Source organism: Drosophila subobscura, chromosome O (genome assembly GCF_008121235.1).
Source record: "Drosophila subobscura isolate 14011-0131.10 chromosome O, UCBerk_Dsub_1.0, whole genome shotgun sequence".
In the NCBI taxonomy this organism is placed as follows: domain Eukaryota; kingdom Metazoa; phylum Arthropoda; class Insecta; order Diptera; family Drosophilidae; genus Drosophila; species Drosophila subobscura.
In genome coordinates this window covers 14,570,720-14,588,384 of record NC_048533.1, presented here as the reverse complement: position 1 = coordinate 14,588,384, position 17,665 = coordinate 14,570,720, and the positions used below count along the sequence as shown (strand labels likewise).

At 47.7% G+C, this 17,665-nt stretch overlaps 1 protein-coding gene across 1 annotated transcript in view; it reads right to left on the bottom strand.

Moving 5' to 3' along the window:
• Positions 1-9,479: 9,479 nt before the first annotated feature.
• LOC117896500 (protein timeless homolog) overlaps positions 9,480-17,665 on the bottom strand; it is a 68,541-nt gene continuing 60,355 nt past the window's right edge. Inside the window, exons 12-18 of the mRNA XM_034804847.1 lie at positions 15,612-15,695; positions 15,489-15,537; positions 14,600-14,741; positions 12,461-12,666; positions 11,557-11,645; positions 11,162-11,365; positions 9,480-11,084 (exon numbers count right to left, since the gene is read on the bottom strand). Of these exons, the coding sequence (XP_034660738.1) occupies positions 9,571-11,084; positions 11,162-11,365; positions 11,557-11,645; positions 12,461-12,666; positions 14,600-14,741; positions 15,489-15,537; positions 15,612-15,695 (2,288 nt within the window). The 3' untranslated portion in view covers positions 9,480-9,570. The remainder of the gene's footprint in view (positions 11,085-11,161; positions 11,366-11,556; positions 11,646-12,460; positions 12,667-14,599; positions 14,742-15,488; positions 15,538-15,611; positions 15,696-17,665) is intronic.

Below are 17,665 nucleotides of genomic sequence, written 5' to 3'. Positions count from 1 at the left end.
TTCTATGGCTGGCTTACAAATTCTATTCAATGAGCTCTTTGCATAGCGCTCGCTCGGCTGCTGAAAGGGCAAAAGTTAAACCAACATTCGGGCACACGCAGTTGGGGTTGAAAAATGCATTTTTGCTCCCTCCTTTTTTTGCTAGAATTAGAACTAGAAGGTTGATGTTGGTCGAAGCCTCTCAAAGCCTTTTTAATAATTTCGCAAAATGTACCAAAATTAATGCCAATAAGTACTGCATCCTGTCCTACACAGCCTCAATATAACTTTCGGCATCATCGTCTGAGCTGGGGCCTGCGTCTGGCGGCTTTCTGCCTTCTTTCTGCTTTTCTGCTGCTCAATTAGAAGCGCCGCAAGCCCGCCAGCCAGGCCCTCCCCCTGCCGACTTTATTAAATTAACGTTTCATGTTCGTTTAATGAACAAAGGAAGCCGAAAATAATGATGCTCCAAGCTCCAAGGGTGGCGAGTTTTGTGGCTGAGACGCTGCCGTAGAGTGTAAACGTGTCGCATGCCCCAAAACAAAATACACAAAAATAAAAGACGCAAATGCGAAAAATGCCGCAAGATGTTGCCGTTCGACGTTGCTACTTTTGGCGTAACAAGCCACTCTAATGACAATATTGGCACTTGCAACAACAATAACAACAGCAGCAGCCAGTGGCAGTGGCAGTGGCAGTGGCCTTGGCCGTCGCAACAACAGCAACAACAACAATAATAATTTTTGTGGTTATTACGAAGATTACAACGGCAGCAGCAGCAGCAGCGAAGCCGTAGACGAAGCAGAAACATGTCGCCCAGCAGCAGCAGCCTCAAGGAGTCGCAGGCAGACACACACACCACACACACGTACACAGTTGTACCTACACATGTAGCAAACATTTATAGTCCTCTTAGAATTTAGCGACGTTTGCTGCTAAGAAGAACCAAGCAACCAGGCAGGGCAGGGACGGGAGCAACCCGAGCCGAGTCGAGGCGGCGACGGAATGTTTTCATTTTTAATGAAAGCACGTAAAATGCGAAGAAAGTACTACAAAAACAGAGAACAGGCACAGGGGAAGACACACACACACACACACACATGCTCGCAGGCTTACAGGAAATCTCACACACACACATGGGCAGAGGCAGAGGCAGAGACAGAGGCAGAGGCAGTCAGAGGCATTCATAGATTTGCTTTAATTATAATTCCAGACGCGTTTATCACATCAACAACAATACACGCAGCCATCGCACACACACACACACACACACACACACGCACACAATTACACTTGCAAAGGAGCAGCACACTTGTACATGAAATATCATGCGATCCACCCCCGTGCCACACCCACCCGCACACACACTCGCCGCATTACGTCTCTGTGTGTGGCCACAAAATGTTTTTCCATAAACTGAGGAGGAGTCTGGGACAGGGCGCAAGAAGTTGTTGAAATTTTAGAATGTCCTGTGGCTGCCTCCGCCGCCCTTCCCCCATTAGTTGTGTTCATGTTGTTGGGTCCTTTGTCCAACTGAAATATTTATGCATACGTATGACAACAATTTTGCTACACTTTTTTGTGTGTCGCTTTGGCCTTTGTGTTGTGCTGTGTTTTGTTTTGTTTGCTCTCTGGTCCTTGCCCTTTTGCATATCCTTGCTTCGCCCTGCGTGTGTAACGTCCACGGCCTGTGCATTCTTGATGCGGCAATTTCGCAAAAGCACAAATTATCTCTGCGCTCGCGCCAGGAGAGCATCAAAAAACTTTTGTCAAATTGCAATTTTCTTTAAAGAAAAATTTGTATGATAATAAAAAAGAGGGAAGACAATGGCGTAGTAAAATTTGTGGCAGGAGTGTGCAAGTTTAACGCTCCTGAAAGTTCTTGCAGCTGTAATTATGGGCGAGGTTTTTTGTGCATTATTTACAAGAGGCTGTCATCAAGGTGGAGTGCTTCAAAATACATATTTCCCCATCATTATGAACCTCTGGATGTTCGGAATCTGTTATAAATTCCAGAGACTTAAATCTATTTTTATAGTAGCCAAATTCTTCCTTCAGCTGCGTACCAAAAATATGTCTGCCCATCAGAATAAAAACAGCAAAAATAATTTTGTAACAGGCAAACAGCTGTCTGTCAATTGAGCAACACTCGAAGCAGTTAGATCCACTGACACTCGACACCAAAAGTATTTCTCTGCGAGCATTCGAGGGGCCTCGAAGTGCAGACGAAACACTGAGCTGACAAGGAATGTGCTCGCATATGGAATGCAGGACTGCAGCAGGACAGCAGCAGAGATATGCAGCTAAGATGGAAAATAATATTTATTTGATATTTCCGTTATTATCGAACAACGGCAACAGCAACGTCAAAAGCCAATGGCACAAATGGCAAACATTTGTGCAAGTTTCGAGCAGCAAAGTTTAGCCAAAGTGCAAACAGACTCCGCACTGCCTGCTCCTGCTCCTGCTCCTGCCACAGAGGATGTGCTTAGGCATGCAATAATCTAATGTGCAAATATGAATAGTAAATGGATGTGTGTGTGTGTGTGGGAAGGCAGGGACAAGGATGAACAGTGTACAACATGCTGCATGCCACTAAAAATCTAAATAAAGTGGAAGCCAGGCAAGCATCGGAGTCCGGAGTCTGGAGTCTGGGATTTCTTTTCATAAAGGCTCAAATGCAGTGAAAGATGTGTGCAGGTTCAACAGCTTCATCGGTCTGTGTGTTGTGTGGCACTCCAGGCAGCGCGTCCTCCTCCAGGCCTCCAGTTAGTCAGGCAGCCACATTCTGTCGCACTGCCAGGCGAACTTTTGCCTTTGGCTTATTTGCCAAGCATTCCCTGCCCCTGCCCCCGCCCCCGACACGTGCACTTGAAAACGCTGAAAGTCAAACTCGACATCGACGCCAACGACAGGCCCGTCGCCCTCGCCAAAAAGTCAATAATAATAAGAATAAAAAAAGGGAAAACCTCCTCCCAGCCAAATCCCTGCCAGAGAGAGGGAGAGGGAGAGAGAGAGTAAAAAAATACGCAGACAAATTTCGTTTGAAAAGGGTGAAGGAATGTAATAATACTTAAAACTTGAAATTCGACTATGTGGAGCGCACAACAACACAATGGACGGGTGGGGCAGGGCAGGGCAGGGGCACGGGCCCACTAGGCGTATGAGTTATAAGCGAACTTGCTGCAAGCCTTTGTCCGCCTCTTGTCTGTCTGTCTGCCTGGCAGTCGGACTGCTGCTGGGCACGTTCATATCTTCGGCTGACTGTTAGTGCTGCTGCTTGACTTCCAAGTGGCATTTACTCATTCTTCTGCCCTCACACATGCCCCCCCCGACTGCTTCCTGCTGCTGCAAGTCTGCCCCGCCTCGATTTGTCATTTTGCTGCCAAGCTGAGGCTGCAGCGGCGGCGACTGTGGCTACAGCTCTGGCTCCCACTCCCACTCCCGCCCTGCCTCTGGTTTGGCTTGCACAGAAAAAATGGAAAAGCCTTCAATGCTGTGCCCTGTGCATACTTTTGTGTGTCGAATTTGAATTCAATTTCCGACGCTGAAAGGTTTTTAATCTTGTTAGCAGGCAGCCAGCTTCCACTTCCCTTCCCTCTGTGTTCGCTGTCTCTCTCTAGCTCTCTATCCTCTCTCTCTCTCTCTGTATCCCCCTCGTGCGGCAACCCTCGTTAAGCGTTGAGCAGTTGATTAGCTTAACCTTTGCTGCTGCTCTGGCATATGGATTGTTATTTGGATATTAATAATTCCGCACATTCCCTGTGGGTCCGAGGCATTCCAGTTTTGTCTCTTATGGAAAAATCATTCAATTTGATTATTGATTGGCAACGAATTTCACACCCAACACGCACGCAAAAAGGGAACTGAGTTCCATGTGGAGTAAATGCTTTTCTGTGTCCAGCATTTTTGGCAGTATTTTGCGCAATATTCATGGCAGATTTTTCAACATATTTTCAAGGCATTTACTTGCTATTTCTGTTCATTTTAACTAAGTATTTTTCGGCGTATTTCTGCTGTTTTAATTACATTTAAATTCCCTGTTTTTGACACCAAAATGCACACATTTAAAGCTGCAAATATTGGTTCCAAAGGGTTTTCAGTTTCTGTTTTAAAGCTTCCAATTGCAATTGTAAATTTGCATTCCCCGAGACTTATTCGGCCACATGAAATGTCAACTGAGGTGAGCGGAATATTTCGAACAGTGGCTGGGCCCCGGCAGATCCAGTTAGTCTGCTCACGCACTTTGCGAATTTGCCACAGAGACGGGGACGGGGACGGGGCGCAGATTATAAAAGGGGAATCAAACCGGGAATCGTGGGCCACGTAGCTGGGGGATACAAACCGTAAGCTCACGCACGTAAACGGGCCAAAAAGCAGCGAAAAGAAACCAAAAGAAAAAGGAAAGGAAAACCAAAAGAGAAGCACACACGCAGCAAGGCAAAGCAAACAGCGAGCAAACATATTAAAAATGGCAAAAAGCGTAGATACTTTTTGCACAGCCACAGAAGTGAATAACTGCGAGCCTTTTGTTGGCGTTTTGCCGAGAATTCCACATTTGTTGGGTGCTTAATGTTTAGCCAGAGTCGCGATTTGCATGCCGAGCAGGTGCTCCATTACTTATGCCGCCTGAGGGGCAGGCAAACACTCGGCAGCGAAACTGATTCATATACTGGAGCGGTGGCTGGAGGGAGCTGCGCCTGCAAAATGTTCGAACTGAAATTGTTTTCGACATTTTAATGCAAACTGACAATCGGCGCTGGCAAAAGGGAGGCGCACAGCCACAGCCGAGCCACAGCCGAGCCACCTGCGTCGCCATTTTGTCTGTGCAAACAGTGCGGGAGGGGAGGGGGTGTACGCGGGTGCGGGGGCAGAAGTGATTCCGATCTGCGCTTGGCAATTGCCATCAATTTAATCAACAAGGCTGCAGCGCCAGTGCAAATAAGAGCCAACAGATCCGACGCCGACGCCGATGCCATAATTTTGGTTTATTGTCGGGAATCTGTTAATGCGATGGCTCTCTGCACCCCCCCTCCACCAGTCTGCCATTCATTCCCCCGAGAACAGACACTATCCAATGGCGGCTCATAAATAAAAATCACTGTGGCTGTGCATCAATTTTTTGTGTTTTTTGCCTTCGGTTGGCTTGGAATTGGCATTGCATTTTGGCCGTGTATGAATACGGATTGGGGCGTGTGTGGGTGTGGGTGTGGCAATTCGCAGCTTGTACGTATTTATTGCACACGAAATGCATTACACAATGCAGCGGTAATTTACAGGTGCAATGTGCAAATATTTGGAATATTTTCTAGGGGGGATGTCAAGCGCTGGCAGTTCCAGCTTTAAGCTGCGCTTCCCCTTGACCACAGTCACTCGAAAGCTTCCAACTTTCGGGCTAATTTCTACTCCAGAAAACACAAAAGCTTCCCCCCAAGCCCACTAGCATTGGGACACTCAACATCTAACCGCATTTCGTTTGTAATAAATCCACACAGACGAGGGGCAGAACTTTTTGGCAAGCGAAAATTTATGCCTCAACTCCCCAGACCAGAGCCAGAGCCAGAGCCCACATCTTTGCGATTTGTTTGGGGGCCTTATAATTCATGTTTTAATTGGCGAAAGCCAAGTGGCTCGGCGAGGGACGACAATGTCGAAGCGGCGCAATTATTTATGACTCGTTAAGTGTAAAATATCTGGCGCAAAATCAAGGGGCTGCACAAAACTCTGTCCAAAGTGACTCAGAACAGCCTAAATCATATGGCAATTTATGGCAGCGACCCAAGCACAAGGCAAACATTCAACCAAAATGGCAGCTTTGAGGGGATTTTCGTTGCACGCTGGAAGTTCAACAACACACAAAATGGTTTTGGAGCTGTCGAAGTGGTTCTCCCGTCTCCAACCGAGACAACCAATAAATTGTACATTAATTTGTTTACTTTATAGTAGCTAAAGACCAGCTACAATTATGACAATCAAACTGCTTTTACAAAGAAGAAAAATTCGACTATTTACAGACTGTACAGACTAACAGCGCTTGCGGAGCGGCAGCACTGTTAACAGCTCAGTGTAACAGCCTTGCTTCCGCTGCCCGCTAACAGACTGTAAGCGCACCAGTCTCCAGTGCTGCTAGCTCACCCGTCTACAGTGCTGTTAGCGCTCTTCGGCAGTGCTCTGAGCGTGGGCTCGCGCTCGCTCTCTCACGATCTATAAGGCGCTCGCGAGCGGCTTTAACATGCAAGATTATTACCAGCAACAACAGCGCCATTTCCATAATGTAAATCACCTGCGCTTACTTTTAGAACTTACATCAACAGCAGCACTCCACCCTCGATGAGTATACCATATGTTAAATATTGATTCGTTTACACTTCCCTTTATCTGCTATAAATATCAAACCTCTTCTACAATATGTACCCTCTTCAAGCATCTAAAAATGACTGCAAGGACTGACAGCCATTAGGCTAATTATAAGATTTTTCCAAGTACAAATCCAAGCTAGACATGGGCAATCGGCCTTTCAAAACGATAAATCCCATACGTTGATGTCGGGGGCACTCAAAGTGCCTTGTACGAGGACACACAACATAAACTACAATAACAATTAGAGGGCTTAAGAGGTCCGAGAGAGCAGCAGCCTACCCAGCCTCATCTACTGCCAACCCTCATCAGGCGCAAAAGGAAAGTGTCCACAAAGTTTGGGCATAAGCTGCTGCAAACAAGGGGATTTGGTGGGGTGGGGTGGGTTGGGCAGGGGCTGGGGCTGGGGCTGGTTAGTTCGATCCATTGGGGGCTAACAAAGGCCGTTCAGGATTGTCATTGTGCCGTGCCGTAAAGGTGCTCAGGCTAAAGAGTGCATGCCATACGCTTTTTACAATTATCCTCCGACACTTTTGTGTCACGCCCTTAGTTATCCCAGCAGGCTAGGGCATAGGCAGGGAATGTTACTGGTTGAAAGTTGTTGAGAGTGAAGCTACTTTAGGAACTGTATGGAATAGTTGCAGCTTTCTGAAAATATCTACAAACAATTTTGATCTATTTTAATAACGAAAAATACCATAAAAAAACGTCAAAAGTGGCAGTGAAACAGTTTATATTTAGAGCCAAGAGTTGCTTAATCTTTACACTGTAAATATACTGCATAAACCTACTAATCTTTCGTCATTCGTTGACTTCCATTCCCTACCTTCCAGCAGTTTTAATCAACTTAAAATCCACCTACGAGCCAGGCACCCTTCTTAACTCTTCATCTTCTATTTATCTTCCATTCCTCGACTGAATATCTTCTGCACGACATTATCCTCCCACACAAATACTCTCCCAAGTACGCCCGTAAGTGTATTGCAACTTCAGCAGCCCAAAAATTAAGTCAAAGTCTTCACGTTTTTTGCCTTTGCTTTCTTGTGATTTCCCAAAAGTGAACTGTTTTTTGTCACACAGAAATGTTCACCATAGCGAGGAGTCGGTGAAGTTTTTGTGCCAAGAGTGCTTTCATCTGCTCCTCCTCCTTGACTCTGCTTTCCGGGCAGACTGTGCTGGAAGTGTTTATCACACGTCAAAGGCGCTTTTTGTCTTATGCCCCAAAAATCTGCTTCAATTTGAGCCGAGATGAGCGACGCGGCGTATATAAAGTTGTTGTTGTTGCATAAACATTGTGTGATTGTTAGAAAAACATGTGCCAGCGGGCACACGAAAACGCACACAATGGGGGATGGGTGGGGGGAAGAGACTCATCAAACAACGGCATCATCTGCATATGCCACGTTCGCTCCCTTGTCAGCGCCATGCTCATTCCCCTTCCCATTCCCCTTCCCATTATGACGAAAAGCCGCTACTTTTTGTTCCACTTCACTCCACGGAGCGCGCGTGTGTGTTTGTGTCACAATAAAGTCTCCTTTATAGTCCCGAGATTAGGTTAATCCTTTGCCACTCCTGCTATCTGCTCGGCCTTTGTTCTAATGATGGAGAAAGAGCGTGTGAAAAGCCTCGGCAATAACTCTTTTTCTCTCTCTTTCTTTGCCCGCGTGCTCACATTTGCGTTGCTTGTTTCGCTGTTGTTGTGGCTCCTAATGAAAACAGTTGCAGTTTACAGTTTATTATGCCCACGAACGCACATCACTCCAGCGTACATATTTACATACATTCTCCAGCTCTGCCTTGTACTTGTCTTGGCTGCGGAGGGTTTAATGAACTGCCTTTGGCACGGCAAAAAAGTAAGACAGAGAGAGAGAGCTTCACCCCCAACCCCTGACTTGCCATAATTTACGATGTATTAAGTGATTTCAAACATTTTGTTGCTGCTGCCAAAACCCTCTTTGACACACCTACCGCCAGGCAGTGGCAGGGGGCGCGAACTCCTCAGCTCCTCGAAATCCTCATCCTCATCCTCAGCCGCATGGCTGGAGAGGCGGGCAGGCATTCTTTTCAGCTCTCCAGCTCATGCAGTTGACATGTGCCAGGGAGGTTGATTAAATTAATGAAATAAATTATGAGCTGCTCATCAGCGTCTCGCTGTTGCCTTTTTAAATTGAGTGCCGCGCCATCTTGAAATTAATAATGTGACATCTTGGGGGCCCACACACGCGTCTGTCTGTCGCGTTCTTTTCATTTGGCTGCCACGTAAATGAAGTACCTAAGCCAAACACACGTTGGCTCCCGCATAGATACATATTTCTTCTTCAATTTATGTACTTAATTGAACTAATGCCATCGCTGGCGACATGCCCCGCCTGATTGCAAGACGGAAGCGGAAGCCGCGCAGACAGCTGGCTTTGATTATTGCATTAAACTTCGACTTTAAGCCTCACAGTCAGACCCAATAGCAGTCGCAATTGTGGCCGTGTAATTTGCCAATAAAACGTGGCAATAAAAACGTGACAGCAGGTCGAAAAATCCAATGAAAATACGAGAAAACCTTTGCCTCAGGGACGCATGTTCCCAACCCAATTCTCTGCGTGACAATGCAATGCATTTAAGTGCCATTATTCCTAGCGACAATGTCTGAGCCTCTCTCTCTAGGTTGCAATTGCAAATGGCAATGCACAAATGTCCGCACTCGAACTCTGGCTCGACCCCGACTTGGCCCTTTGCCTGGAAATTAACAAAATGCATTTCACGAAGCTGAGCCTCCTGCAGCCCTCAGACCAAACCCAAGCAACAAAAGCCACCAAATTAGCAGACGCACACAAAAGGCACTCGAGGCAGAGAGTGTACACGAGATCCAGGAGCCGTGTGTGTGTGGGGTGCACGACAATGGACCAGCACAAAATGCCATCAAGTCAACAGAGGAATGGCAGAGGTAATAGAAGTGGTTGGCCTAGGACTGGGAGTTGGGTTTTATAGGCACTGTTTGCTGCCAGACAGCCGCCACTGTGGCGTTGCCTGACTTTTGTGCGCCATGTTGCCCCCAGGCAGGCGCACGATGCGAGTGCACCAGTGGGCTGCGCACAGCTGTGGGAATTGCGGCACCAACAGACGCGTAACAATGCAACAAACATCTCCTGTCTGTTGTAAAATTGACAACTAAAAGGCTACATTTATTTCGGGCGCTTAACTCTTGCTGGCTATGCAATTAAAAATCAAAACTGAAGTGCATTAAAACTCATCGTCGTCGTCGTCGTCATCGATGATGGCCACACGTCGCCGCTTGGCTGGCTTCTCGACGGTTTTTGCTGGCTTTTTGCGCGAGAGAAAATTGGCATCATCGTCGCTTTGCTGCTGCTCCGCCTCGTCTGATTCTTGTCCATCGTCGCTGCGTGGGCGTTTGTTTGTCCTGTCAGCGGGCGAGGCGCCACCATCGTTGTCGCTATCCGAGTCAATTACATTAACGCGACGTGCACGCTGCAAGGACAACGATGAGAGCTTCTCCTTGCTGCTGCTCGTGTTGTTCTCTTTGTTCTCCGCTTCCTCCGGCTGCTGCTCAGTCTCCTCATCCTCCTCCAGCTCGAGCAGCCTGGCACGATAGTCCTCCGAGTTAAAGTTAAATGCATCATCGTCTGCCTGCTCCGCGACCGCCTTTGTTGACTCATTTAGCAGCATATCGCCCAGTTTGATTTTAGTGGCTCGCTTCGTTTTCAATTGTTCAAATAAATCATCCGCGCTGGCGCTGCTCGGCTGCTTCGTTGCTGTCTGCTGTGGCTCATCATCCTCTTCCTCCTCATCCTCGCTGGACACATCAGGCTGCCGTCTCTTGCGTGCCAATTTGCGGGCAATTTCATTGACTTCAGCCTCATCCTCGGACTCAGTCTTTGCCTGCAAGGCTTTGGCTTTGCCCTTGCGCTGTCGCTTGGCCTTCTGCCCGTTGGCCTTTGCCTTTGCTTTGAGCGGCGCTCGTTGCTCCGCCTGATCATCGTCATCGCTTTTGCTGAACATTAGGCTGTCCAGCCGGCGCTGCTGCTCGGCTGCTATGTTCTCCGCTTTGGCCTGCTGTCGCTGCCTGCTGCGCTTGTCCAGATAGTCCTCCTCGTCATCTTCCGCGTCGTCCTCCTGCTGGAGATTCTCTTCTTCCATTTCCACCTCCTCCCCGGCGAGGATTCTCGCGCGCAGCTTCAAGTCAGCGGCATTCAAATAGGTCGGCACTCGCCAGTAATTCTCCATGCCGGCAATTGGCGGCTGCATGCCCAGAGCCACGAGTACCTTCTGAAAGTCGCCATCCTCCATGGCATCCTTTTGAGCCTGCAGCAAGGGCAGCAGCGGCACACCATCATCATCCTCCGCTGGCTCGTCCGTGTCCTCGCTGGCATCGTTCAGGCATTCTTGGAGCCACTCAATGGCCGGCTGATACTTTTCCGTGTCCACCTGAGCGATTAGAGCTTGGACCGTGCCTACGTCCAGCGGCGTGCGCACCACCTGACGTGGCCTGGATTTGTGTTGTCGCTGAGTGCCAGCTCCAACATCCTCAAACATGGGCTCTTCCATGTCCTCGTCGCTGTCGTTGTCTCCATCGCTGTTCGCCCCCTGCTGCTGCCTCTTCGACTTGCCCTTGCCGCGTCCTTTGCTGGGCAGTATCTCCGACTTGTCGGCTATCAAATGAATCTGAAGCATTCGCTTGATGATCTGCTGCTTGCTGCGCTGCTCTCCAAACTCCTCCACAATGCGCTGCAGGCAATCTGCCAAAAGATAGAGAAAAGTAAGAGCATTCAGGACACTGCCTGCTGGTGGGACAAATAAATTGCCGCCCACTTACCCGACTCGATGCGATATTGATCGTATAAGCTTCTTAGCATTTCATCCTCTTCCGGCTGCCAAAGGTTTTTTCCACTCTGCCCCGACTTTGTAGAGCGTTTGGTGGGCGCCTTGAATTGCAGACCCAACTCCTTCATCTTCTTGAGGACACCACGTCGAGTGCGTGTCTTGTCGGCCAAATTGTCCAGAATCCAATCAATCACATCTGAAAGAGCAGACACAATTGGGTTGCAATGCTTTTTGCCATTGTTTGCCCAGCTACCCCAAGCTCCAAGCTACTCTCGAGTGCCCCCCGAGCAGCTCTGATTGCTTCTATTCATTTACTGTAAAACGGAGTCTTAATTCACACTGGGAGCAGCCTTCCCCCTTGTGTGTGTTCAAATGTGCCATAGTTACCCTTATCGGTTTCGGGATTGCGTTGATTCTCCTCAAACAGAAAGCGCAGCTCCGACTCCTGCTCCTCGCTCCAAGCGCCTTTGGTGCCACTGCAAAATAAAAAGGCATGCAGAAACCACAAGTTAGAAGGGTTCGGTTAGGGATGAACAATGAAGAAATATCGATAATAAAACATCGACACAACAAATCATGCAAGATGGACTTGTTGGGGATCGATGGAAGAGCAACTTCTAGGCAGAAGAATGTGGAGAAGATGGGATGGCTTGGTGTAGTTTAGGGATGAACAGCGAAGAGATTAAATATCGAATTAAATATCGAAACAATTAAACATGGACTCTGATCTTTAGGGATCGTTTTGCCAAGACAAAAGGCTGTCAAAAAGTTGATTTTAAACCTTGCTATAAAGTAGCAGAATCATCTGCAATGTCTCTACAATTGTGCTAGACATTCCTTAAAAAGACTTTTTCAACTATAAATCGATAAATGTACATCCGTGTCCCTCGCTTTTGTCCATCCCTAGCAGACCCACACTTCACTCCACTCTTCTGGCCATGTGAAGCAATAGAAATATATTTTATAGTGCACGTTTTAGTCATGATTTTGGCTTGTTCTGCCAGGGGGTCGGGTGCTGTCCTTGCACCCTTTTGACTGGGGGGCTGTACGGTATGCAAATACAATGAGTTGGGTAAAGTTCTGGCTGCTCGCTCTCTCTGTCGGTGTGGGCTGTGCTGGTCATCATTTATCATCTGGCAACTAAACGACAGACGATGAAGCCAACGGCTCTGGCTCAGTCAATCATGCGGCCATTGTGATGATGATGGGCCCTTTTAACCCCAACAAGACAATGGGGCAGGGCAGGCAAAGCCAATGGGGCGGGGAGTGAGTGTCTTCTGGCCATACTTACGCTTCATAGGCATCACAATAGCCAGTCTCGAGCTCATTTGCCTCCCTGATGCCTTTGTAAAATAATAACTCTGCATAGATTTTGGGATTAGTTGGTGCCACGTCGACAAATTTGCGCACCACATAGAGGCCCAGGCGACGCAGCTCCTCCTGATGGGCGTCACGTTCCACGCTGAGAACTTGTTGAAAGATGCGAAACAGCTTGGCCTGTGGATGGTAGAGGGAGAGGGAGAGGGAGAGGAAGAGTGAGTTCTTCATATTCAAATGAAAAGTTTCAGCAAAGACAGGGACAGCCACAACAGCAGGAGCAGCCAGACTGTAGCTGCGAGTGGGTTTGGGGCGTCCTTCTGTGGTTGCCTGCCACTGCCTTCCCTCCTGCGGTTGGGCTCTGGCTCTGTCTGAGCAAGATATCATTTGCAGTTGGCAAAAACTTTATAAATGCCACACCACACCACCCCCCATCTAACCCTACAAGCTACAGCTCCCTCCCCTTCTCTGTGTATCGTTTGTTGTCTTCGTTGAGTCTGTCGCTCGTATTTGGAATTTAATTTATCCTATGATTGCGCAGACCCATTAGTGGTTTTGACTTTGCATATGATGCTACTTTTGTGCTGCAGCCAGGCAGCCAGGCGGAGTCTGCCTACACATTGAAATGGATAGCTGGAGCAACAGCAGCTACAGCTCGTTCTCTTGTCAGCATTGTCCTTGTCTGCCAGACAGTGAGCCGGCTTAGATGACGCTGATATGCCAGAGCTGACTGGCTGACTGGCTGCCTGGCTGGACGAGACACTGGCTGGAATATCGGCTTTGACTGCCTCTAGCTGTTGCCGTTTTTCGGCTGCTTTAGTGATTAGCCATTCTGCAGGCTGCTCAATGACTCAAAACCAAAGAAGAAAACCTTTAAGCAGAGAGAGAAAGCCGCTTAAAGCCAACAGAAAGAACAAATCGCGGCATGGCCGCCGCCTGCTGCTGAATGTGATTTATGAACTCTGAACCAACACAAAAAAAGGAAAAGGAAAAGGAGAAAAGTTTAATTGCCAGCCGTGAAAAGCAGCATAAGCAGTTGAAGAAAGAAAGTTCGAGCGAGTACTAAAAAGGCAGCCGTAAAAATACACTACCAAAGTGCACTAAAAAGGGAGTCCTTTTTGTCCTATTTAACTCCGAAGAGCTTGAGGAAATTTACAGAGAAATTTCAGCATTTCGACTGTTAATTAAAGCACGGAAAATGTCATGCTGCTTAGTAAATTTGATATGCCCCAGGGTATGGTCTACACTTGTACAAACTCAAACACAGACATTTGAATATTTGAGGAGCTCCACCAAAAGCAGCGGCGGGGGAAGGGAAAACTCCACGCAAGGCAGCGCGTGAAAGGCTTAAAAAGTTCAAATTCCAAATGGGCGCTCTGATGGGGGGTCCAAAAGGGCGCGCAGGGTGACTCGCTTCAAAAAATGTTATATACACACATAAATGTACGTTTAACTCGTAAAGAACTCGCTGCAAATATCGTTTGTGGCTGAGCACAAATAGAAAAAAGAATAAAAGGTTTCGCTTAATTTGTACAAATTACCATAAAAATGAAATGAAAAGCAGCGACAGTGAAAGAAGAAGTACACAAGGGGAAAATGTCTACAAATTTCTACAATTTACATGATAAAATTACAAATATTTAGCTTTACTTTGAGTTTGAATCTCGCAGGAATATTGACTCAAAAGTGAGGCAGGATGAAGCTTTGATTTTCTATTTAATTCCGTTAAAATTGTAAAGCTTTCTGCCTCGACTGTTGTTCAATTTACATTAAAAAATATGTAAAAATGTGGAAAGTTTCATTGAAAATGTATGTAATATTTTCTTAGATTCTTCCAACTTTCTCTCAACCCAAACTTTCTCTCACTGCACTGTCTAGGAAGTGTAAGAAAAAAAATGAGCCGCAGCGAATGTCGAGGGAGCAGCTAAGCCGCCGCATTTGTTTTTGCATTTGAATTTGATTTATGTGCAGGTCGCTGGCCAAAAGAATTAAAAGCGTGGCAGGCAGGCAGGCAGGCAACGACCCCACACAATCATTGACAGAGAGAGAGAGAGAGGAGACCAACCAACCAAGAAGAGACCTGCAATTAGGTGCAACGTTGCTCCTGGCTCACCTGGAAGAGCATGCCCGGACAGGAGCAGCCGTAGGCGATGCGATGGAGCACGGTAACGGCAGCCTTGAGGGATCTGGTGGGTATTTGTGTCCAGTCTGTGAGCACCAAAGTGCAGGCGCGTACAATCTTTGGGTGCAGCAATCTGTGGGGGGAAGAGATAGAGACAAAATACAAACAAACTCCAATTAAATTATGCTAAATTTAACTAATTATGATTTAAGAGTTTATCCCTGCCAACACCCCCAAAAAGCAAAGCCCACAGCCGCCGCAGAACAGCTCCAAACCCAACCCAAGCCCAGCCAGGGAAAAGTTTTAGAAACATTTGAGGCAACAGCAACAACAATGCGACTGGCAGAACAATTAAAATAAAGCAAACCAAAAACCAACTTGACGTCATTTTATTATAATGGTTATAGCTGTGGGGGAGGACAGTTCCGTAGCTGTTGCTGTTGCTGCTGGGATCTGGAATCTAAGCTGGGGCCTGCCTGCGGCAGCTGTGAGCGATCCACGCCGCTCCACTCTGTGTCCCCGTTCCCCGTTTGGCGTTCCGCGGCCATAAAACTTTTGGCACAAGTAATTTCTGACACTAATCCTTAATTAGTAGCCACGAGCTGTGCAGCACTGGCCCGCTGCCTTTCAATTAAAAATACAATTACAATTTTCAACACGAACATCCCAGTGCAAGAACCAGCCGATGGACCCCGACTTCCATGAGAACTTTTCAAATAACAGGCATAAGCAGCCAGCCGCAGCCACAGCCACAGCCACAGCCCCTCCCAGTCCTCCCCTCTCTAAGCACACACAAAATTGTCCAAGCGGTTGGCCTTGATTCGAAAACTTTCCATTCCCTTCCACGCTGAACCTTGGGCTCGGCTCCGCTCCCATTTACCTGCGGGCAAAATCATCAAATTTGAACGTTTTCTCGGTGAGTCCTTTATCTGGGAAGAGATTGCCATTTATTAGTTGAAATTTCCGTAAATTATTTTCATATTTATCACAGATTTGCGCTTACTCTGCTCCTCGAATTCCTCGTTCTCCACGTCGTCATCTTCGTCATCCTCGTCTTCATCATTTTGGTCCTCTTCCAAGGCTTCAACTGAAAATATTTATAGAAAATGTAAGCTATCATTAGAGCGCTGCAATGATGAATGAATTTCGGGGAAAATATTTATTGTGTATGGAAATAGAACATTGGTGAACAAATACAAATGCTGTGAGACTCTTTTGGCATCCCTTTCAGTCTTAAAGGCACCCCCACTGCCGGGCCCGTTACTCTGCTCTAAGTTGGAGTTCTTAATAGCAAAAGTTAGCACCCTTATAGAGCCATGCCTGGCCCCATTAACCACAATTATGACTGCTGCAAGGCATAAACAAGTTTACTTATGCCACAAAAATGCTACACAAATCACACACAGAAGCTACACACTGCCGTCTGTGGATGTGTCTCTGATTAAATGGAAAGCTAGTCGAAAGGGCAGCCAGCCAGGGGTTGTTGCAATGCAATTGGAATGGAATATGCAATGCCACAGGAGACTTCTCTTGGCTGTTGCACGGACAGCAATTCGTTTGTAGACGTTCAGCTGTGTGCTGTGCCTTAGCTGCTGTCTGCCGGCTGCTGGCTGCTGGCTACTGGTGATGCATGCACCTGCTGCAAGGCATGAAATGGCAACGCACCAAAAAAATGTCAGACAAACACGAAGCTGACTGCAGCCAGGATGGGGCCAGGCACGAGCTGGCAGAACTGCAGGCAGTTACAACTTCATTTGCTCCTCGCCGAGAGCCCTTTCGGTTGGAATTTGCTGCGTTGCATCGCTTTATTAACGTCTTGAATGGGGAAAGCCATGGGTAGGAGTCCATGGGGTTGTATGGGTTGTCCTGCTCGGTTGTCCCCTTGTCGTTTGCCAGTGTCGCTATGGCCCCATCATTAAAATACAATTTTCTGTGTCAGGTTCAAGCTGTAAGCCCAAACACACACACAGAGCTGTTACTACATGGTGCATGCAACACGAACAGGCGGAGTGTTACAGAACGGACAGCAGCAGCAGCAGCAGCAGCAGCTCTACGGTGTGATATTAGTGCATGTCTTTTTGGAGCTGGCCTTTGTAGCTGGGACATGAGACAGGAGCCTGGATGAAGTTCCACTTCCCCCGCCGCCCCCTTCTACTCCACGTCCTTTGCACGGCCATTAAACATGAACCTCGTTACGGCGTACATAGCTGATGTTCTCGTTATAGGAAGAGCGACAGGGACAGCTCCAGGGTAGTCCTGCTGGCACTTTGAAAGCCAAACTTTTCGAGAGAGAGGAGGGAGTGTGTTCCCCTGGGACTAACTCCCCAAATGCGGGGTAACCATCTCGTCGAGAGTTTGTCATCAAAAATATAATGTCTGTGTGTGTCCTGTGCTGTTGTTGTGGCCTCAGCTTTTGTCCGTACATCGCACTTTCAGGCCACACTTAATGACTTTTGCGCGTCGCACACACACAGGACACCTGTCCGCCCCCACTGCAACTGACCTTCGCAGCATGTTTTAGGCAAGAACGTGCCTGGTGTTTGGCTTGTGGTTTTGTGCACCAGGCAAGGTCCTGCACACACACATCCTGCCAGTGATATTTTTCGGTAGCAATTAATTTGAAGTTTAACAGCAGAAAGGGTGTGAGTGTCTGTGTCTGTGTGTGATTATTACATAATGTGCAGCAATGCCAGCAGCAGTCTAAGGTTTGTGGATGACTCCGCCAAAGCAGCCCGCAAGCGTCGCAGCTGAAGGCCAAGCCGGACGAGTCGACACGCTTTCAAGGACTCGCAAAATGCTAACAGGTGACAGGGACATTGCCTGGCGGGGCAGCATAAACAAAATAATAACAAAACGCAGCGAGCAAGCGAACACAAAGAGCGCACAACGCCGCAGGGCTGAAGAGAAAGAGAAAGAGAGAGAGAGAGAGAGAGAGCGGGAGAGCGCCAGCACCAGAGAGCGAGCGACGGAGAGCCAGCGCGTGCGCGTCGCTCGAATTCGAATTTCGAACTTTTCGAACTTTCGAGCAGCTAGCGGCAGCCGAGCAGCAGCAGCCTC